We start from the raw sequence: 25,345 nt of genomic DNA, 5'->3' as shown, positions 1-25,345 counted from the left end.
GTGACTGACGGCTCGCTCACCTTGCGGCCGCAGCAGAAGCCGAGGCTCTGCATGACGGGGTCGATCTCCTGCTCGAACACCTCGGCCAGTTTGGAGCAGTATTTATACACGCGAGAGGTCTTGCGGTTGTAAAGCCAGGCGTTGTTGAACATCAGCCAAATGTCGTCCACGTACTGCCACGGCTCCTGGTACTGACCCGTGTCCAGCTTCCGCTTTATAGTGGACAGGTCCATGGGGTTCTTCACGATGTCAAAGTAGTCCTGCGGAGGAGAGGACGGAGACAGAAGGTTAGAGCAAAGACAGAATCATCACCGTGGAGCTGAGCGGTGTGGTACGTACAGGGATGCCGAGGATCTGCGGGTCAACGGGCTGGCGGAAGGGCAGAGACTCAGGATCCTGCTTGTAGAGAGCCTCCAGTGTAGGCATGAGAACCTCACGCATCTCCTCCGGTTTAAAGACTGAAGCAGAGACAGTTACACCATTACATTGGCATCAAACCATAGCAACAGGCGTTTATCACTTGTTATAGTGCGTGTGTGTGTGTGTCTGTGGATGTATCTGTGTGTGGATATGTGGATGTGTGTGGATATGTGTGTGTGTGTGTGTGTGTGTGTGGATGTGTGTGTGTGTGTGTGTGTGTGTGTGTGTGTGTGTGTGTGTGTGTGCGCGTGCGCCTACTCTTCTTCTTGCTCTCTGTGGACGAGTCGTTTGTCGTCTCTTTTCCCTCTTTTTCCTCTTTGGGTTCAGACTTTATCTCAGGCTTCTTGTCTTCTCCCGTCCTCTCGGTCGACGCCTCCATAGGCTCCGCCTTACGCAACTCAGTCTCTGGCTCCTCTTTCTTAATCTACACCAATAGGAGGAAAGCATTTCCAAATTATTCACAAGAAACACCTGCCATGAAATTATCGACATCTAACACTCCGTCTCTCTGACCTCCGGGTTCTCCTCGGTCTTCACCTCCTCCTGCACGGCTTCTATCTTCATTTTTGCCTCTTCCTCCCGAGTCTCCTCCTCTTCCTCCTCCTGTTTTTTGACCTCCATTTTTATATCGGTTTCAGGGGCCGAGTTAATCTCAGGGTCGACGGAGCCCGCTGAGGCCGGGGTCAGCGACGGAGCGTCCGGCATCACTGGTGGCTTTTGACATGGCTGGAAAAAAGACAGGAAAAGATTAAATACAGATCAGATACGGATCAGATACGGATCATTTACAGATCAGACAGAATTTAAACAAAGAGCAGCGTAACCCACCGGAGACTGTGACTGAGAGTTTGGCCCCTGAGCATCCTGGGAAGGCACAGACAATGCTTCAGAGGCTCCGCCTCCCTGCGACTGCATCTGATTGGCTCGGTCCAGCTGCTGCTGCTGCTGTGGGGTGGGTGGTGCCATGATGCCCGAGTTGGGCGTTTGTGGCTGTGGCGTCTGATTGCCAGGCAAAGGGGGCGGAGTCTGGCGAGGGGTGGGCGTGAGTCTTGCAGCTGGTGAGGGTGCGGTTTGGTGTATGGGCGGAGTCTGGAGTTGTGAAGCAGGTGGAAGGTTAGATGTGGAGCTTGTGGGTGGAGTCTGGACTGCTGGACTATTGAGCAGCGGTGGAGTGGACATCTAAATACGAGACAGGTAAACATTACGGTTACATTACGTCACGACTCTCCTGAACGTTAGCCTCATCGCTAACCGAGTGGTGAAACCTTTTATGTTTCTACTGATGTTGATCTAAGAAAAAAAAAAGATTCCTAATCGATGTCTCTCACCTGGACCGAGCCGGAACCAGATAACGGGAACTGGTTCTGGTTGAACTGGTTCTGTAGCTGAGTCATGTTGGACTGCGCCATTCTGGGTACTCCCTGCATGCCCAGCTGATAAAAACACACACGCAACAGAATTAACGTCAGTCAGACTGACTGAAGAGTACAATAACTGAATAGGCCGATAACGGAACGCCCCAAAACAGCACTTTTTTCTGCTTATAGCCTTCATATTTAAACCTGCATTGATCGTGTGAAGACTGCCTTATTTTACTCTTTAAACACTAGACCAACCTGTCTGGAACATGCAAAGTAGGTTTTTTTTTTTTTTACGAGGAAATGGAACTTCTCACAATTGTTGCTTATGCCTGCTTTAACTCCATCATACGTATCGGCTCTACTGTCAATATATCTTTAGTCCATCATTTAACTTCTGTCAGAACAAACACACTTTATTTCACCTGGTTCATGTGCTGTGGCTGTGCTCCCATCTGACCGAACTGAGTCATACCTGCACAGGGGATGAGAAGTGGGCGGAGTTACAGACGTGTAGGTATATTTACACAATCGACAGAGCATGCACGATTCTTAGTCCGTGTTTATTTACAGTGAATTACGCTGATGATTTATTATTAATATTTAAAATAAACATTATCATCTGATTTCTACCAACAAGCTCAGAGTAGTGCTTCAGACAAGCCAGCATGGTGCCATCTGCTGGACTCGGAGAGCAACCTTAACCACTGACATTCTGGAGCCTCAGAATGTGTGTGTGTGTGTGTGTGTGTGTGCACGTGAGCATACCAGCAGGATTTGGCATTCTGTTGACCATCTGGTTCGGTCCAGTGGGACGAAGAAGTGACGGATCTGCCAGAGGACCATCTGACAGAGAAAGATTATCATCAACATCTCTCATTTATTTTATACACACACAACTGTGTGTGTGTGTGTGTGTGTGTGTGTACACATACTTTCTGTGTGTGTAGTCTGTTTCTGTAGTCGAGTTTTTCTCTTCTCCTCCAACTCCTTCTGGATCTTATAGATCTTCTCCGCAAGCAGGTGATAATATTCAGCCTGAGAGAGAGAGAGGGATGTGGATGAACATCACATCTCATTAAAAGGCGTGGCACCTACAGATAAACCCCACAGCCATGATCTCTGTGTCTGTCTCTGTGTTATTTTTCTCTCCACTGAGGTCCAGATTTCACAATACTTCAATATTTAAGAGTCTTAAGAAGTTAAATAACAAATGTGTGTTGTAGCAGGGGAGCACGGTGGCTTAGTGGTTAGCACATTCTCCTCACACCTCCAGGGTTGGGGGTTCTATTCCCACCTCCGCCTTGTGTGTGTGGAGTTTGCATGTTCTCCCCTTGTCTCGGGGGTTTCCTCCGGGTACTCCGGTTTCCTCCCCCGGTCCAAAGACATGCATGGTAGGTTGATTGGCATCTCTGGAAAATTGTCCCTAGTGTGTGATTGCGTGAGTGAATGAGTGTGTGTGTGTGTGTGTGCCCTGCGATGGGTTGGCACTCCGTCCAGGGTGTATCCTGCCTTGATGCCCGATGACGCCTGAGATAGGCACAGGCTCCCCGTGACCCAAGGTAGTTCGGATAAGCGGTAGAAAATGAATGAATGAGTGTGTTGTAGCACGATTGTGAGGAAGAACCTCTGGGCTTAGCTGCAAGCCTGAAAGCTTTATTTCTTATTAGGGGCAGCAGGTCATTCGTCAGTGCAGCTCTCCTATAGTGGACATGAACTCAGGGCTTTCTACCATCGAGTGTGTGTGAGTGTGTATGTGTGTGTGTGTGTGTGTGTATGTATGTGCGCGCGTGTGTGTGTATGTATGTGCGTGCGTGTGTGTGCATGTATGTGCGTGTGTGTGCGTGCGTGCGTGTGTGCGTGCATGTTCTCACTCTGCTGTTGGCGGACTCGTACATGTCTCCCTCTACTTTGCGTGCATACGCCACCAGGTTCTCCATCCTCCTGTCCTTCAGAGCCGCAGGATCCGGGGTAGGAAAGATGGCCTGGACACTACACACACACACACACACAGAGTTGATATTGGATTCTTCAGATATGATGTAATTTAAAAGACACCTTCTGTGTGTGTGTGTGTGTGTGTGTGTGTGTGTGTGTGCGCACGCATGTGTGTGTGAGAGGCTCACAGTTTGTGGACAAGGTGGTTCCGCAGGTCCTGTGTGATGTCCTCATGCCAACTCTTCCTCATTCCTGAAGAAGGGGGTGTGGCTATAGGACCAGAACTCATAGGCCCCGCCCCTCCTCCATCAGTCATCAGACTGTAAGACAAAGGTCTGGGATGTTATCTGGACTGTAGGATGTGCTGCTACTGTCACAGTAAAGAGATAAGCACACAGTGTGTCTGTAGGCAGTTACAGGGTTGTGTACCTGTGTGTGTTGATGTTTCGGTGTAACAGAGCGTCTGGTAGATGGTTGGACTGCTGGGTTTGTGCCTGAACACCAACACTGCCATTAACACCAACCTGATTAGCACCTACACAGAGACAGACAGACAGTTAACCCAGGTACAGGTCAGCAAGGAACACACTGATGATGTGACTGATCATTTCATTCAGCAGTATCTAATCTCACTACTATACTCACCTCACCACTACACATCTCACTAGTGTTCTACATACTCATCCCACTACTAACCTCACTGTTATACTCATCTTATACTCGTTTCACTTCTATAGTCTTCACACTCACTACACGATCCTCACAACTATTCTCAACTCTCTAATACACTCAACACTGTACTTGCCCACTGCTGTACACCACTCTACTATACACACCTCACTACTGTACAGACCGTGAGAGAGAGAGACCGTGAGAGAGAGAGAGAGAGACTGTGAGAGACAGTGAGACACAGTGAGACAGAGAGAAACAGCAGCTCTGGTTTGGTGAAAATGACAGGAAGAGTAAATTAAATAGAAATTGTTGAGTTTGAGCTGCACAGTGATGCTCCTCTACTGCCCCCTGTTGGCAGATGATTTACAACAAAGAGCATGACGTTTTCCTTCTATACCTAATAATAATAATTACAACAATAATAATTCCTAATAATAATCACACACACACAGACCGACCCACACGCATACCGACTCACACACACACACAGACCGACCCACACGCACACACCCACAGACCGACCCACACGCGCGCGAACACCCACAGACCGACCCACACGCGCACACACACACACACACCCACAGACCGACCCACACGCGCACACACACACACACACACAGACCGACCCACACGCGCACACACACAGACCGACCCACACGCACACACACACAGACCGACCGACCGACACGAGCGCGCACATACACAGACCGACCGACCGACACGCGCGCGCACACACACACAGACCGACCGACCGACACGCGCGCACACACAGACCGACCGACCGACACGCGCGCACACACAGACCGACCGACCGACACGCGCACACACAGACCGACCGACCGACCGACACGCGCACACACAGACCGACCGACCGACACGCGCGCACACAGACCGACCGACCGACACGCGCGCACACAGACCGACCGACACGCGCGCACACACAGACCGACCGACCGACACGCACTCACACAGACCGACCGACCGACACGCGCACACACAGACCGACCGACCGACACGCGCACACACAGACCGACCGACCGACACGCGCACACACAGACCGACCGACCGACACGCGCACGCACAGACCAACCAACCGACCGACACACGCACGCACAGACCAACCAACCGACCGACACGCGCACGCACAGACCAACCAAACGACCGACACGCGCACGCACAGACCAACCAACCGACCGACACGCGCACGCACAGACCGACCGACACGCGCACGCACAGACCGACCGACACGCGCACGCACAGACCGACCGACACGCGCACGCACAGACCGACCGACACGCGCACGCACAGACCGACCGACACACACACACACACACACACAGACCGACCCGACACACACACAGGCCGGCCGACACACACACACAGGCCGGCCGACACACACACACAGGCCGGCCGACACACACACACACACACACAGGCCGGCCGACACACACACACACACACACACACACACACACACACACACACACAGACCGACCCGACACACACACAGACCGACCCGACACACACACAGGCCGGCCGACACACACACACAGGCCGGCCGACACACACACACACACAGGCCGGCCGACACACACACACACACACACACACACACACACACACACACACAGGCCGGCCGACACACACACACACAGACCGACCCACACACACACACACACACACACACACACAGACCGACCGACCGACACGCGCGCACACACACAGACCGACCGACCGACACGCGCGCACACACACAGACCGACCCACACGCGCACACACACACACACACACACACACACAGACCGACCCACACGCGCACACACACAGACCGACCCACACGCACACACACACAGACCGACCGACCGACACGAGCGCGCACATACACAGACCGACCGACCGACACGCGCGCACACACACAGACCGACCGACCGACACGCGCACACACAGACCGACCGACCGACACGCGCGCACACAGACCGACCGACCGACACGCGCGCACACACAGACCAACCAACCGACCGACACGCGCACGCACAGACCGACCGACACGCGCACGCACAGACCGACCGACCGACACGCGCACACACAGACCGACCGACACGCGCACACACAGACCGACCGACCGACACGCGCACACACAGACCGACCGACCGACACGCGCACACACAGACCGACCGACACGCGCACATACAGACCGACCGACCGACACGCGCACACACAGACCGACCGACCGACACGCGCACACACAGACCGACCGACACGCGCACACACAGACCGACCGACCGACACGCGCACACAGACCGACCGACCGACACGCGCGCACACAGACCGACCGACCGACACGCGCGCACACAGACCGACCGACCGACACGCGCACACACAGACCGACCGACCGACACGCGCGCACACAGACCGACCGACCGACACGCGCACACACAGACCGACCGACCGACACGCGCGCACACAGACCGACCGACCGACACGCGCACACACAGACCGACCGACCGACAAGCGCACGCACAGACCAACCAACCGACCGACACGCGCACGCACAGGCCGACCGACACGCGCACGCACAGACCGACCGACACACACACACACACACACACACACACACACAGACCGACCCGACACACACACAGGCCGGCCGACACACACACACAGGCCGGCCGACACACACACACAGGCCGGCCGACACACACACACAGGCCGGCCGACACACACACACAGGCCGGCCGACACACACACACAGGCCGGCCGACACACACACACACACACACACACACACACACACACAGACCGACCCGACACACACACAGGCCGGCCGACACACACACACAGGCCGGCCGACACACACACACACACAGGCCGGCCGACACACACACACACACACACACACACACACACACACACACAGGCTGGCCGACACACACACACACACAGACCGACCCACACACACACACACACACACACACACACACACACAGACCGACCGACCGACACGCGCGCACACACACAGACCGACCGACCGACACGCGCGCACACACACAGACCGACCGACCGACACGCGCGCACACACACAGACCGACCGACCGACACACGCGCACACACACAGACCGACCGACCGACCGACACGCGCACACACAGACCGACCGACCGACACGCGCACACACAGACCGACCGACCGACACGCGCACACACAGACCAACCAACCGACCGACACGCGCACGCACAGACCGACCGACACGCGCACGCACAGACCGACCGACGCGCACGCACAGACCGACCGACACACACACACACACACACACAGACCGACCCGACACACACACAGGCCGGCCGACACACACACAGGCCGGCCGACACACACACACACACACACACAGACCGACCCACACACACACCCAGACCGACCGACACACACACCCAGACCGACCGACACACACACCCAGACCGACCGACACACACACCCAGACCGACCCACACACACAGACCGACCCACACACACACACACACACAGACCGATCCCCACACACACACACAGACCGACCCCCACACACACACACAGACCGACCCCCACACACACACACAGACCGACCCACACACACAGACCAACCGACCGACCCACACACACACACCAACCCACACACACACAGACCGACCCACACACACACACACACACAGACCGACCCACACACACACACACAGACCGACCCACACACACACACACAGACCGGCAAACACACACACACACAGACCGACACACACACACACACACACACACAGACCGACACACACACACACACACAGACCGACCCACACACACAAACACAGACCGACCCTCACACACACACACAGACCGACCCACACACACACACAGGCCGGCCGACACACACACACAGGCCGGCCGACACACACACACCGACCGACACACACACACACCCAGACCGACCGACACACAGAGACAGAACGACCGACACACAGAGACAGAACGACCGACACACAGAGACAGAACGACCGACACACAGAGACAGAACGACCGACACACAGAGACAGAACGACCGACACACACGGCCGACCGACCGACACACACACACCGACCGACACACACACCGACCGACACACACACCGACCGACACACACACCGACCGACACACACACCGACCGACACACACACACACACACCGACCGACACACACACACACACCGACCGACACACACACAGACCGACACACACACACAGAACGACACACACACACAGAACGACCAACACACACACACAGAACGACCAACACACACACACACACAGAACGACCGACACACACCGGCTGACCGACCGACACACACACAGAATGACACACACACAGACCAACACACACACACACCCACACACACAGACCGACCCACACACACACATACAGACCCGCACGCACACAGACCGACCGACCGACCGACACACACACACACACAGACCGACCCCCACACACACACCAACCCACACACACAGACCGACCCACACACACACACACACACACCAACCCACACACACAGACCGACCCACACACACACACACACACACACACCAACCCACACACACAGACCGACCCACACACACACACACACACACACACACAACAACCCACACACACACAACAACCCACACACACACACACACACACACCGACCGACCCACACACACACACAGACCGACACACACACACACACAGACCGACCCACACAGACCGACCCACACACACACACATACAGACCCGCACGCACACAGACCGACCCGCACGCACACCGACCGACCGACCCACACACAGACCGACCCACACACACACACAGACCGACCCACACACACACACAGACCGACCCACACACATACACACAGACCGACCCACACACACGCACCCCCCCACACACACACAGACCGACCCACACACACAGGCCGACCCCCACACACAGGCCGACCCCCACACACAGGCCGACCCCCACACACAGGCCGACCCCCACACACAGGCCGACCCCCACACACAGGCCGACCCCCACACACAGGCCGACCCACACACACAGGCCGACCCACACACACAGACCGACCCACACACACAGACCGACCCACACACACAGACCGACCGACCCACACACACACACCAACACACACAACAACCCACACACACCCAGACCGACAGACACACACACCCAGACTGACCCACACACACACACAGAGAATGACCGACACACACGGCCGACCGACCGACCCACACACAGAACGACCGACACACACACAGAACGACTGACACACACAGAACGACCGACACACACACAGAACGACCGACACACACACAGAACGACCGACACACACACAGAACGACCCACACACACACAGAACGACCCACACACACAGACCGACCGACCCACACACACACACCAACACACACAACAACCCACACACACCCAGACCGACAGACACACACACCCAGACTGACCCACACACACACACAGAGAATGACCGACACACACGGCCGACCGACCGACCCACACACAGAACGACCGACACACACACAGAACGACCGACACACACACAGAACGACTGACACACACAGAACGACCGACACACACACAGAACGACCGACACACACACAGAACGACCGACCCACACACACAGACCGACCCACACACACAGACCGACCGACCCACACACACACACCAACACACACAACAACCCACACACACCCAGACCGACAGACACACACACCCAGACTGACCCACACACACACACAGAGAATGACCGACACACACGGCCGACCGACCGACCCACACACAGAACGACCGACACACACACAGAACGACCGACACACACACAGAACGACCGACACACACAGAACGACCGACACACACACAGAACGACCGACACACACACACAACGACCGACACACACACACAACGACCGACACACACACACAACGACCGACACACACACACAACGACCGACACACACACACAACGACCGACACACACACACAACGACCGACACACACACACAACGACCGACACACACACAGAACTACCGACACACACACAGAACTACCGACACACACACACACACACACACACACACACACACACACACACACACACACACAACGACTGACACACACAGACAGAACGACCGACACACACCGGCTGACCAACCGACACACACACAGACCGACCGACACACTTACACACAGACCAACACACACACCGACCCACACACACACACAGACCGACCCCCCCCACACACACACAGACCGACCCCCCCCACACACACACCGACCGACCCCCACACACACACACAGACCGACCCCCACACACACACACACAGGCCGGCCGACACACACTCACACAGGCCGGCCGACACACACACACACACGCCGGCCGACACACACACACACACGCCGGCCGACACACACACACACACACGCCGGCCGACACACACACACACACAGGCCGGCCGCCCGACACACACACACACACACACAGGCCGGCCGACACACACACACACACACAGGCCGGCCGACACACACACACACACACACAGGCCGGCCGACACACACACACACACACACAGGCCGGCCGACACACACACACACACACAGGCCGGCCGACACACACACACACACACACAGGCCGGCCGACACACACACACACACAGGCCGGCCGACACACACACACACACACACAGGCCGGCCGACACACACACACACACACACACAGGCCGGCCGACACACACACACACACACACACACACAGGCCGGCCGACACACACACACACACACACAGGCCGGCCGACACACACACACACACACACAGGCCGGCCGACACACACACACACACACACACACAGGCCGGCCGACACACACACACACACACACACACAGGCCGGCCGACACACACACACACACACACACAGGCCGGCCGACACACACACACACACACACACACACACAGGCCGGCCGACACACACACACACACAGGCCGGCCGACACACACACACACAGGCCGGCCGACACACACACACACAGGCCGGCCGGCCGACACACACACACACACACACAGGCCGGCCGGCCGACACACACACACACAGGCCAGCCGGCCGACACACACACACACACACACACAGGCCAGCCGGCCGACACACACACACACACACAGGCCGGCCGACACACACACACACACACACACACAGGCCGGCCAACACACACACACACACACACACAGGCCGGCCGACACACACACACACAGGCCGGCCGACACACACACACACACACACAGGCCGGCCGACACACACACCCACACAGAGGCCGGCCGACACACACACACACACACACACAGGCCGGCCGACACACACACACACACACACACACACAGGCCGGCCGACACACACACACACACACACAGGCCGGCCGACACACACACACACACACACAGGCCGGCCGACACACACACACACACACAGGCCGGCCGACACACACACACACACACACAGGCCGGCCGACACACACACACACACACACAGGCCGGCCGACACACACACACCGACCGACACACACACAGAACTACCGACACACACACACACACAACGACTGACACACACAGACAGAACGACCGACACACACCGGCTGACCAACCGACACACACACAGACCGACCGACACACTTACACACAGACCGACACACACACCGACCAACACACACACACAGACCGACCCACACACACACACAGACCGACCCCCCCACACACACACAGACCGACCCCGCCCCCCCACACACACAGACCGACCCCCCCACACACACACACAGACCGACCCCCACACACACACAGACCGACCCCCACACACACACACAGACCGACCCCCACACACACACACACAGACCGACCCCCACACACACACAGGCCGGCCGACACACACACACACACACACACAGGCCGGCCGACACACACACACACACACACACAGGCCGGCCGACACACACACACACACAGGCCGGCCGACACACACACACACACAGGCCGGCCGACACACACACACACACAGGCCGGCCGACACACACACACACACAGGCCGGCCGACACACACACACACACACAGGCCGGCCGACACACACACACACACAGGCCGGCCGACACACACACACACACAGGCCGGCCGACACACACACACACAGGCCGGCCGACACACACACACACACAGGCCAGCCGACACACACACAGGCCGGCCGACACACACACAGGCCGGCCGACACACACACAGGCCGGCCGACACACACACAGGCCGGCCGACACACACACAGGCCGGCCGACACACACACAGGCCGGCCGACACACACACAGGCCGGCCGACACACACACAGGCCGGCCGACACACACACAGGCCGGCCGACACACACACAGGCCGGCCGACACACACACAGGCCGGCCGACACACACACAGGCCGGCCGACACACACACAGAGACAGGCCGGCCGACACACACACAGAGACAGGCCGGCCGACACACACACAGAGACAGGCCGGCCGACACACACACAGAGACCGACCGACCGACACACACACAGAGACCGACCGACCGACACACACACAGAGACCGACCGACCGACACACACACAGAGACCGACCGACCGACACACACACAGAGACCGACCGACCGACACACACACAGAGACCGACCGACCGACACACACACAGAGACCGACCGACACACACACAGAGACCGACCGACCGACACACACACAGAGACCGACCGACCGACACACAGAGACAGACCGACCGACCGACACACACACAGAGACAGACAGAACGACCGACACACACACAGAGACCGACCGACACACAGAGACAGACCGACCGACCGACACACACACAGAGACCGACCGACCGACCGACACACACACAGAGACCGACCGACCGACCGACACACACACAGAGACCGACCGACCGACCGACACACACACAGAGACCGACCGACCGACACACACACAGAGACAGACCGACCGACACACACACAGAGACAGACCGACCGACCGACACACACACAGAGACAGACCGACCGACCGACACACACACAGAGACAGACCGACCGACCGACACACACACAGAGACCGACCGACCGACACACACAGAGACAGACCGACCGACCGACACACACACAGAGACAGACCGACCGACCGACACACACACAGAGACAGACCGACCGACCGACACACACACAGAGACAGACCGACCGACACACACACAGAGACAGACCGACCGACACACACACAGAGACAGACCGACCGACACACACACAGAGACAGACCAACCGACACACACACAGAGACAGACCGACCGACACACACACAGAGACAGACCGACCGACACACACACAGAGACAGACCGACCGACACACACACTGAGACAGACCGACCGACACACACACAGAGACAGACACACCCACCCATTGCAGTAGAGGGTGTAATTTGACCCGTCTGGCCGGTGTAGCTGAGCCCGAGTGCAGCGTATGCTCTCTCGATGGAGCTCGGGTCAATCTGACCCGCTGAGTTCAGACTGGATCCTGAGGGCGGGGCACAGGGGGTGGAGGCACCCACAGACCCACCCACTGCCACACTGGCTCCACCTAACAGAGCTGCAGGAAGAGAATCTCAGATTTAACATGCTTTCATCCCATTAACATGGGTGTGTGTGTGTGCGTGTGTGTGTGTGTGTACACACATTGTTGGTTCCTCTTGTCTCCTGCATTTTTCAAAGGCAGACAGACGGGACAGTCATGTCGAGTGCAGTTCTTCCAATGAGAGATGATCTGCCTTGACGATGCACAGTGAGCCACTGCCGAGATGAGACAGAGAGAGAGAGAGAGAGAGAGAGAGAGAGAGAGAGATAGAGAGAGACAAACAGAAAGAGATGATACTTTTAGTACTTTAGATACTTTTCAGAAAGAGATGATATTTTTAATGATAAGACACACTACAGTAAACTAACAATTGAGAGTGAGATATCACACAGATTATTATATTATTATGTAAATTGGAATTGATCACATCATTAATGTGTTAAAATGCATTTTCAACATCGGAAGGCAAACCCAGAGAGAGAGAGCGCAAAAAAGAGCAAGAAACAGAGAGACAGAAAGAGAACTTTTTAATAGCCACGAGATCACTTAAAGATGAAAATAAGACCAGAAAAGTAATGTGTGTGTGTGTGTGTGTGTGTGTGTGTGCACGCTCTTAGATATATGTATAAAGTTGAAGTACACACTAGGTCTAAGTGTATTTATATGTAATGTTTAGATACATGAACTAAAATCATTGTTTTAAACACAAAGTCAAAGAAAGAAAGAAAGTGGAAGAGGTGGAGAGAGAGAGAGAGAGAGCGAGACAGGGAGGCTGTCAGAGAGAGCAGACATTCAGTTTGACAAACAGGTCGAGAGAGAAACAGAACAACAGACAGGTTTACTGACAGACAGACATATCGACACACATATCGTCTACAGACCGAGTGACAGACAGACAAGTGGATGAACGGGTCTACAGACAAGAGGACAAAATGACTCAGACAGGGATGGTGAGAAAACATATAGAGGACAGAGAGGGAGACACATAGAGAGACAGACCCTGGCAGGTTTTCCCGGCCTGACAGTGGGTCATGTGATTGAGCACATTCTTCATGGTCCTGCAGTGAGGCAGACTGCAGTGAGACAGCTCTCCGTTACTCTGCTCCCGACGCTGACACTTATGAGCGTGAAGGAGGAGGACAAGCTGCTGCTGGATCAACTTCCTCTTCTCAGGATCAGCCACAGGGGGCGCCACCGCCTGCACGCATACACAAACATGTTTAGTCACCATCGTTCAGTAGGTTACAATATCCCTAACTAGTTCAACTCAGTAGCATAGCTAAGTAATTAGCTACGGCTAACCTTAAAGGGGTTAAGAATCTAGCTGGACAGGCTAATTACGGGGTATCAAGGATCTACACACCTGGGTTCAAATCAGAAAAAAAACACTGCAATATAACAACGGTGTCTAACTGTGCACACCCTTTATAACGGGTCCACTGCCCATGCTCATGTTTCTGCACGAGTTCCTTCATCCAACTGCTGAAGCCAAAGAGCTTACAGAGCAGGTAACGGCTCTTACAGAGGAAAAGTAACGATCAGGAGAGGGGCGTAAAAGTCTAAATTCCATCAACACACAGAGATGCCGACAGACCTACAGCAACATTAAAGGACCTGCAGGAAGATCTGACACACACTGATAACTCTCTACATGTGACAGCAACCTCTTCTGGGCTGTGAGCTAGAACGACAGCTAGACAGAAGCCCTTCCTCACAAAAAAGCTCAACTAAATCACACCAAAATGTGGAAAACTGCATTTAGGTCTGAGAAGACCAAGGTAGGAAAGTTTAACGTTGGGCCCCATGATGAAGCACGGTGGTGGCAGCGTCACACTACGGTTCTGCTTCTCTTCAGCTGTGGCTGGGGCTCGAGTCAAGTAGAGGAATTATAGATAGCGCAGGATACCAAATCATTTGGCATAAAAACCACTGAAGATGAAGAAAAATGTCACCTTCCAACTCAAAAAACCCGAAAGAGCTTCAGAAGATCGGAGCGTGGAACGGTCGAGTCAGGGCTCAGATCTGAATCCTATCAAACAAAAGACTGGATGTCTGTGCAGAGAAGATCAGCTGCACGTCTGCTACTTCTGGAGCATTTACGCATCAACGCAGCAGTCGAGACGACGTCACAACCTGCGTTCCTTCGATTGTGTGTGGGGAATCACTAGCACTTACTTCCCCATTTACAGAGTCAGAGAGTCATCAACATGGCTGCCGTCACTGTGAACAGGATTAACTTCCTCTTCTGATGTGAAATCTAAAACACTGACCATAAGAATCACAGTCATGAGCAGATGATCAACACCAGCAGAGATCGCACTAATTATTGACTGGTGATGTCGCTGTGCTGAAAAACTTCAGTCCAAAATACAGCAGAACAAAACCAACAGCCACCCTGTAAGTGTTAAGAAGAAGCTGTTTATGAGGTTTACATGCTGGAGGAGCAAACGGCTGAGACTACCTGCACATTAACACTTACACAGCACGAGGAACGTCGTATCCAAAACACCGAGTGCTAAAGTACGAACAACGGGAATGGAGTATTAAAGGGTGCACATACTTACGCTAACAGGTTATTCTGTGTTAAAGGTTTTTATTGGTTTTCCACCCGATTCGAGTCGAGTGAGATCGTGAACTACGCTGAACTATATGATAGGCTGGACATTAAAAGGTGAAAAACTGGCGTCTGACGTGATTTCACAATCAATTTGCATAGTAGCGTGTTGTAACGTTCACCGCACAAACAGAGTAACGTTAGCTACTGTACACTAGCCAGATCATTCCCAACAATGTCTAATCAACCTCCAAACAAAAATGTGCTTCTAAGTCACACCCCCAGAACACACACGCCCTCCATTTCCCATGATGCAGCTCACCAGGCCGGGGACACTCTGACCAGGCTGGGCTTTCTGGTCCACGCCAAACTGGGACAGGGTCGGAGACGCTTTGTTCTGCAGAGACGGGGCAAGAGATGACTGAGCTCCGCCATGGGAGTAAGGAGGCATGAAGGGGGCGGAGCCAGCACCGGCCATCATCTGAGAGAGGAAGGGGAAGTGGGGGGAAAGAGAGATCGGTTTAACACATTGTTGCAATAGAAATCTATTTATTTAACGATAACAAAACACACAAAAGAGGACTAACAACCGAGAGAGAAATATTACCAGATTATTATTATTATTATTATTATATAATTATGTAAATTAGAATCGGTCCCATCATTAACGTGTTAAAATGCATTATCAAAATCGGAAGGCGAACCCACGATTCGCTCGCCGCACAAACGTTTACAGTCACACTGTTGCTAGGCAACCAGTAAAAACAATAAAAGCAATAAAAACAATAAAAGCAAATCATAAGTCAGTTAACGAGCGACGCTAACGACTGAACCACGGTGGCAGGTAAAGTAAATATGACGTGAATTTGTTGGGGATAAACGTTTCCCTGAGAAATGCAGAGGAATTACTAAAGAAAGACTACAGAAGGATTAAGATAACGCTGTAAATCTCTTCACTTTTTCAGCTTTCAGGCTTGAAGTTTATTGAAAAAAAATAAATTCCGACTTCCGCACGAGACGCCGAGTTTGGACCGAATATAAAGTTAGAAGAAATGATGAAAAATTATTTCACTTAAAAATGTATATTATTAACATATAAAATACACACTAACGCTGGTGTTAATGTTGTTTGGTCAGGTTTTTTTAAACAATAATCCTGATCTTTTGCTAAAAAAATGATTGACAGGTGAAGAAACACAAACCAAAAAATGTTTGGACCTCGAATTTATGAATAAATATAATATTTAAATAAACCAAGAATGCGCTCGGACCCTGAAGATTGCTCGTGGTTAGAATGACCAGGACAGTAATTATAACCGAGAGATAAACCTAAAAAGTGTTCGGACCACGATGATATTTATGATTAGAAGCAGCATTAATGTACTTTACCTTGTTGACGGCTCCAGGTTGCTGAGCTCTGAGCTGCTGCTGCTGCAGAGGGTCAGCCATGTTCATGCCAGCATTAGCGTTCACGTAACCCATCCTGGGTACCCCGTTCATGGCTTGCCCTCCCATAATGCCCTGCGTCTGCCCGTTTCCTTTCTGTGCTGCCATCATTGGCCTGTTAAAGCCGGCCGGTGCCATCATACCTCCTTGCTGCTGCTGCGGCGAGGCGGAGCACAGGAGCTCGGACAGCTGCTTGTGTTTGGCGGCCGTGTCCTGAATCGGGCCGAGGGAGGAAGGCGGGCACACCTCGACCCCTCCGTTGGGCAGTGCCAAGTCAGATGAACTGATGAGCTCATCAGGAAGGTCATGCTCCAGGTCGAAGAGGGAACTGAAGTCTGAGGAAGAGAATTGAGGTAAAAACGTAAAACGTTAAATATTGTGCATATATTTCATATATATATATATATATATATATAAATAAATATATATAGATAGATAGATAGATAGATAGATAGATAGATATAAGGACTGAAGAGCACTTCATATGCAAACTATTCATTCAGATTACTGATAAATTACCTTCTTGGCCTGGGATAATACACGTGAATGGCAACTTAACAACAATTTTTAATTTAACTCAATATTCTGATCAATTTTGCTTCAATATCAATTCTGAACCATAAGCAGCATCGTTATATAAAATGCACTTTTGTAGACGTTAAAGGAAAAGATATTTAAACGGCTGTGGAATGCAAAAAGAAAATCGTTTCCTAAAAATGAGATCGTGACTTTAGTAGCTAATTTATACAAACCAAAATAAACATTTGGCATAACGGAAATATTTAACGCTGTACAGCAGGGGAAGGAAATTCAATGTGACAACATAAAGGTGTATCACAGTCAGTCACTAGCTGAGATGTAGCTAGAGCCTGAAGAGAATTAAAGCAAACTTTACTATACCATTCGCATCGCTCGCAGAACCCGAGAGAGCAGGAGAGGACAATTTAGGCCTTTTGGCTGAAGACGGCCCCGAGTCCAAAACATTATCGGCCATATTTCTCCACCGATTCTGTATTAAAGCATATATATCCGCACAGGATAGGACAATTCCCTTGTCCGGGTGAGGAAATATTTGAGGAATTTCTTAAAATTTGTCCACTTTCATAAAACCAATAGAGGAAAAGTCAAATCTGAAATTCCCTCAATTATAATGCCAATTTCCCTCAAGTTTATTTCATCGGTTTAGACAAATTATCGAGAAACCGGGGCGATTTTCTTGGACGTCTCTGGATTATCATAGTGTTTTAGTTGCCTAGTTCATCTGGACGCCAATCGAACTGGGGATTGATGGGAAACTCAATGCGGTCAGAAGCCAAACAGAATTCTGTGCCAGGTTCATGAAATTCGTCTCATACGGTGGTCCTGAAGATCTCCACAATCCTGAAATTCTCCATGGCAGTCAGAGCCATCTGCCTCCAGCTTATTGGCTCGGTTAATCGGTCGATTCCAGAAGTCATCCAGGAAGTACTCGAATCTCGCCTCATCGATACGGCAACTTTACAATACGTGAAAACGAACACGTCACGGTTCACGTAACCGACGTGCACGTGCAACACCGTTCAAAAAAACTTGATTCGATCCAGATAAAGTCATCTGTGCTTCTGCAGGACTAATACACTGGCACGAAATACCACTCGTGTGCTGAAGAACCATCCAGATGCACCACCAACTCCACGGACAGCAGCGTTCCCGAACGCACCTTAGTGTTTTCGCGATGGGACGGAACCACAGATCGTGCAGGACCGCATCTCTTAAGCACATATGCACTGATCTACAGCTAAAACGGCTCAGAAGAATCGAAGAACCTCCTGCGTGCGGACGACGTCTGACGTTCGTGCGTGCGAAGAAATCAGTCGAGGTTCAGGATCCGATGGCTCAGTGTGAAAAGGAAAACTCGTAGTCGTTTACACTTCGATAAGGAGTAGGATTTCTTCTGTTTGTGCAGTAGTGTTGTTGGTGGACATTGTGTGAGAGAGAGAGAGAGAGAGAACTGTAGCAGTGCTGGATGGATCTGCTCACTTTGTGGTTCTAACCAACTCTAATCGAGCTTGTAAGTAGAAGAAATGGGGAACAAATCCGTGAGCAATCAGGTAAAGGAGAAAAAGCCCGTGATGAGACGAGTGCAGACGGAATCCAGGCGCATTAATGGTGAAGGTTTTTAGATCAGATCCGAGATGAGCACTGCGAGATATTTCGGGGTTCTGATAAACGCGCCCCAGGCTTTTCTGGTGCCGTGACCCCCTGCGCCTTCATTTCTCCCTTCTTTCTCTCTTTCTCTCACTTCTTCTCGGTTCTTTTCTTCACTTTGTTGTGGACGTCCTTCACTTTTACGCCGTCCTCCGTCTTTTCATTTCGCATCCATTCTGTACTCACCGACAAAAAAAAAAAAAAAAGTGTAAAAGAGAAGAATTGTATTTTTTTCCCCTCTTTTCTCTCCGTCTCTTGTCCTCCGCAGGGTTGTTGTTTTTTTTTTTCCTCTGTTTTTTTTTTTTTTTTTTTTTTTTTTTTTTTTTAAATCCCCTTCCGCCTCTTCTTCGGATTTTCACCGAGTGGATTTTTCTGTTTTTTATCTCGATCTGTCGTTTTTTTCTCCACCTTTCTCTTCTCTCCTGTTCTTTCAGTAGACCGCGGCTCTCAGTGCGCGCCGTGCCCGGGGTTGGAGCGGCTCTGTTCGGTCTGCCTCTCGTGCCTCCTCCGCTCCTCTGGCCGCACAAAACAAAATGGCGGCTTGTTGTTTCTCCTCCTTTTGGCACTGAAGGGAAAGAGGGAGGGTTGGAGGTACATTACAGGGGAAAAGGAGGAGTAAAGGAGAGGGATCCGGTGTCGGTGCTCGGCTTTTCTCGGATTATTTCGAATTTGAAAGCGTCCTGATTTATATTTTGAAATCAGTTTTTACATTTTATTTATTTAGTGATGAAACATTAAGACTCCATTAGAGGAACACACACAAACCTCAGTTCATTTCACAATCATTCCTCATTTTTCATTAAGTTTCATCATATTTTATGTGTATTTCTAAAAAAAACAACAACAAAAAAACAAAAACAAATAATAACCCAATGTAAGGATAAATGTCCTGACAATAGACATGAGGCGTGTGAAACTTCATCAAACTCATCCTTTTAAAATCCTGCTTTTCTGAAATCATCAGCTTTTTTCCCTTCGTCAGAGTGCAGGAAATCATCTTACACAATAATAATAATAATCTTATGAATAAACCTGTTTATCATCACACACCTGAACATACATCAATGACGCGTCCCACCCTGACAAACCCCTGCTCATGGTGATCTCTGTATGCATTACTAAGGAACAGTGTGTTTTGTTTATTTAGTTTTATCAGAGTGGTATTAAATACCACAAAAACCCAAAGACATGTCGGTAAATCTGATAGATTGGTTTCCATCCATGATTTTTCCATCCAGTCGTGTTAACTGGTGAATATCTACCGAAGCGGTTCACCTCGCAAAGTCTGTGTTAATGAGCTGCTCAGTAAAAGTGTGTTGATGCAGAAAACACACTAACGTGTATGAAAAATCATATAAAGCAGCATCATTGGGAAGGAACAGACATTTAATCTGTAATAAATTTGTTATGGATTTCCATCTTTTGTCAATCTTCTGAGAAAATCTGTTTTCATGGATCGTTTCAGCCGTCTTGAGCGGAAAACAGACGTTTTTCTAGAAGTTTAATATCCACAAGGAAGAATGAAATGGAATTGCGTATATTTATATCATTTGGGCTCCATGACTTTCTCCGTCTCTGTACTTTCCTCACTGGAGACGGTGATGTAATAAGACATATGATTATGAATACAGGTATTGACCCCGACTATATTTTCATGACTGTAGAAAGTATGTTTGTAAATAAATTTATAGTATTGTGACCTTGTGTGACGTAAACCTGTGGATGTTCAGGCACCCTGTGACGATTTATAGCTGTCTGCGTGTGAGTTTATAACGTCTTTTATTACAGATAGTAAAACAGCAAAGGTACGGAAACCTGTAAACAATGAATATCTTAATATTAAAATTTTAATGTGACTGGAAAAAACACTTCCAATAAAAGAGTCCAACCAGGAGAGGTCATTCACATTCATATTTTTACACACACACACAGTCAGTGAATTAAGACGTCTCCAAGTCATCGTCCGTGTCCTAAATGCTGATTCCTGAGATGATGGTGTGCTTCATGAACAGTAGTGAACACTAAAGGTGAGCACACTTTTATCCCTCCACCTGTGCACATGCCATTTCTACATCACACACTGATTTTGGAGTGTGTGCAGACAGGATCAGGGGACCACCTTGTTTTCTTATCACCACGTCATCTTCTATGCGCACACCGAGACCTCGGAAGTGCTGCGGACACGACTCGTCATCCTCACTGAAGTACAGACCTGTCCAGTTTAAGAGAAATAATAACCACATTAAAAAACAACAGGTTGTTTTTTCTTCATCACTGGCTCCAGCTGTCTGTCTGTGGGTTGTTAGATTTGAGCTCTTAATCTACATGTTTTTATTAACTTTGTTAATAAAGTGACATGAAATTATCTTCAGTGATTCTATTTTTATTGTTCAGATTAAACCTTGTAGCTGTTTCTCACCAGGCTCGATTGTGATGGCCATGCCGGCCTGCAGGGGCTGAGAGCGAGACAGCTCAGGTGTGTCATGTACGTCCATACCCAGGTAATGTCCCACATGATGGGGACAGTAACGCCGTGCAGCCTGGACCGGGGGGGAGAGAGAGAGAGAGAGAGAGAGAGAGAGAGAGAGAGAGAGAGAGAGAGAGAGAGAGAGAGAGAAAGACAGACAGACAGAGAGAGACACAGAGAGACAAAGACAGACGGAGGGAGAGAGACAGAGAGAGGGAGGGAGAGAGAGAGAAGCAGACAGATGAGACAGACAGAGACAGGGGGGGAGAGAGAGAGAGAGAGAGAGAGAGAGAGAGAGAGAGAGAGAGAGAGAGAGAAACAGACAGACAGAGAGACAGACACAGAAACAGACAGACAGAGAGACAGACACAGACAGAGAGAAGAGAGAGAGAGATGGAGAGAGACAGGGAGGGAGAGACAGAGAGAGAGACAGAGAGAGAGAGGGAGAGAGAAAGACAGACAGAAAGACAAAGAGAGAGAGAGAGAAAGACAGACACAGAGACAGACAGCGAGAGAGAGAGAGAGAGAGAGAGAGAGAGAGAGAGAGAGAGAAATCAATCAGATTATAAGGATATTGCAAACAAGGAGGAGACAAACATGCAAAAGAAAGAAAAGAAAGTGAGGAAGAAAGAGATGAGAAACAGAGGGTTAAAGGAGATAACAAAAAAAATGAGTTAACTGCAATTAGATCTAAACTGATTCAACAAAAATCTGCTTATACTGCATTTTACATCCAAGTTCAATATGTTCACATTCTCAGGCATGTTTAAATGTCTGATGTTTAAACAGAAGTTTTCTATAATTAACACACAGTAATATGTTGTTGTAATGTTAATACCAGGGTTTGTGTTTGTGTGGAAATCAACACAGCAGATGGAGAAAAAAGATGTTTGTGTGACATGGAGAAGGAGTCTCCAGTGTCAGTGTACCAGACAGAGGTGGGACATCATGACAGAGCAGTTTACACTCTGACCTGTAACAGTGTTACCTATTAGTGTTAAGGTGATGTAGAAGCCATGTGAATACCTTGATAGCGTCAGCGTGGTCGGTGCCGTGTGGTAACACACCGAGCTGCAGCAGCTGTTTGCCCAGCAGTGTGAGCATGGACGAGTAAATATGATCCAGACTGACTCCAGGAACACACAGAGACAAGCAGGCCAACTGGACCTCCAACACGGCCTCATACACACACCGCTGAAGCTCAGTGAACCTGCACACACACGCACACACACACACGCACACACACACACACAGACAGACACACACAGACAGACACACACAGACAGACACACACAGACAGACAGACACACACAGACAGACACACACAGACAGACAGACACACACAGACAGACACAGACAGACAGACAGACAGAGACAAACAGACAGACACACAGACAGACACACAGACAGACACACACAGACAGACACAGACAGACAGACAGACAGACACACACACACAGAGACAGACACACACACACACAGACAGACACACACACACAGACAGACACACACACAGACACACACACACAGACAGACAGACAGACACAGACAGACAGACACACACACACAGACAGACACAGACAGACACACAGACAGAGACAGACACACACACAGACACACACACACACAGAGACAGACACACACACAGACACACACACAGACACACACACAGTCAGTTATTAGATAATTGATCATTATGGATTGTATTTAGTCAGCAACTCAAGTCCAGAAGTTACATCTACATAACTTGCTCATACTCAGAGTCGGGTTACGCAGCTACTAAGGTGGATTTTCTTGTCAGCTCCTCTTTTAAATTAAAATCACCTGCATAAACTTCACACCTAGAAGTGCAGCAGCAGCAAAATGTGTCTAGTTTTCAACAGAGGTCCAAACACTGCCATTAAACACAAACACTCACCTATAACCCAAAAAATTCTGTGATAGAAAATGCTGACTGACAGTAAAGAGCGTGTTTTTTTTTTTTTTTTTACATTTACACTATTTTGTGGACGTTCTTATCCAGAGTAATGTACAATCATCTCAGTTAAAGTTTAAGTGGCAGCTCGGTGGTCCACAGATCCAAGCTCTCAGCCTCCTGAGCAGTAGTCCAACACCTTAACCACTGAGCTTCCAGGTCCCACAGTTTCTCCCCTTTCCATCAAACCAAGAGAAAAAAAACGACTAACACTGTGATACAATAGACAAATAGACATATACAATAGAATTCGATGGTGAGTGGTGAAATAAATCTAACAGGAGTCTCATACATCATTAATACACCAGTGTCTGAATAGTGGGAGCTGTAACGCTCACATCAAGTGCTGGTTTAACTGAACATTACGGCTTCCACGCTCAGCAGCACACAGAACAGCATGTTATCGTACATAATATAATGATATTGTGCTGCACTTGTTACTCAGACAAACCGTCGTATGTGTGGGACATGATGCTGTAGTCGAAGGACCAAGTATCATCTCTTCCTCTAAAGCCTCAGTTTGTGTTCTTTGTAACAGTATTTATGGATGTAATATTGCTCCTGAATCCCGTTCCTCCGTGCGTTTGAGTAGATTTGCAGCCGAGACAGATAATTCCGTGTCATATTATGGTTACGGCAAAATATTCTGTGTGTCATTTCAGCCTCACTGCATGCTGGT

The 25,345-nt window shown here is 51.0% G+C and overlaps 2 protein-coding genes across 3 annotated transcripts in view; both read right to left on the bottom strand.

Moving 5' to 3' along the window:
* The window catches only part of ep300b (E1A binding protein p300 b), a 30,903-nt gene extending 10,107 nt beyond the window's left edge, over positions 1-20,796 (bottom strand). For both annotated transcript variants that reach the window (XM_060865253.1, XM_060865254.1), the window contains exons 1-18: positions 18,938-20,796; positions 17,981-18,372; positions 16,914-17,072; positions 15,037-15,235; positions 14,139-14,252; positions 13,864-14,052; positions 4,146-4,251; positions 3,905-4,036; positions 3,653-3,770; positions 2,714-2,816; positions 2,547-2,624; positions 2,204-2,253; positions 1,749-1,853; positions 1,249-1,599; positions 934-1,146; positions 679-844; positions 340-458; positions 21-260 (exon numbers count right to left, since the gene is read on the bottom strand). In XM_060865253.1, coding sequence (XP_060721236.1) covers positions 21-260; positions 340-458; positions 679-844; positions 934-1,146; positions 1,249-1,599; positions 1,749-1,853; positions 2,204-2,253; positions 2,547-2,624; positions 2,714-2,816; positions 3,653-3,770; positions 3,905-4,036; positions 4,146-4,251; positions 13,864-14,052; positions 14,139-14,252; positions 15,037-15,235; positions 16,914-17,072; positions 17,981-18,372; positions 18,938-19,031 — 2,928 coding nt within the window. In that variant the 5' untranslated portion in view covers positions 19,032-20,796. The remainder of the gene's footprint in view (positions 1-20; positions 261-339; positions 459-678; positions 845-933; positions 1,147-1,248; positions 1,600-1,748; positions 1,854-2,203; positions 2,254-2,546; positions 2,625-2,713; positions 2,817-3,652; positions 3,771-3,904; positions 4,037-4,145; positions 4,252-13,863; positions 14,053-14,138; positions 14,253-15,036; positions 15,236-16,913; positions 17,073-17,980; positions 18,373-18,937) is intronic.
* A 1,190-nt stretch (positions 20,797-21,986) lies between these two features.
* xpnpep3 (X-prolyl aminopeptidase 3, mitochondrial) overlaps positions 21,987-25,345 on the bottom strand; it is a 6,574-nt gene continuing 3,215 nt past the window's right edge. Inside the window, exons 8-10 of the mRNA XM_060865260.1 lie at positions 23,718-23,901; positions 22,644-22,764; positions 21,987-22,436 (exon numbers count right to left, since the gene is read on the bottom strand). Coding sequence (XP_060721243.1) covers positions 22,264-22,436; positions 22,644-22,764; positions 23,718-23,901 — 478 coding nt within the window. The 3' untranslated portion in view covers positions 21,987-22,263. The remainder of the gene's footprint in view (positions 22,437-22,643; positions 22,765-23,717; positions 23,902-25,345) is intronic.

Source organism: Tachysurus vachellii, chromosome 3 (genome assembly GCF_030014155.1).
Source record: "Tachysurus vachellii isolate PV-2020 chromosome 3, HZAU_Pvac_v1, whole genome shotgun sequence".
Taxonomy (NCBI): domain Eukaryota; kingdom Metazoa; phylum Chordata; class Actinopteri; order Siluriformes; family Bagridae; genus Tachysurus; species Tachysurus vachellii.
This window is presented reverse-complemented; position numbering and strand designations above follow the sequence as displayed.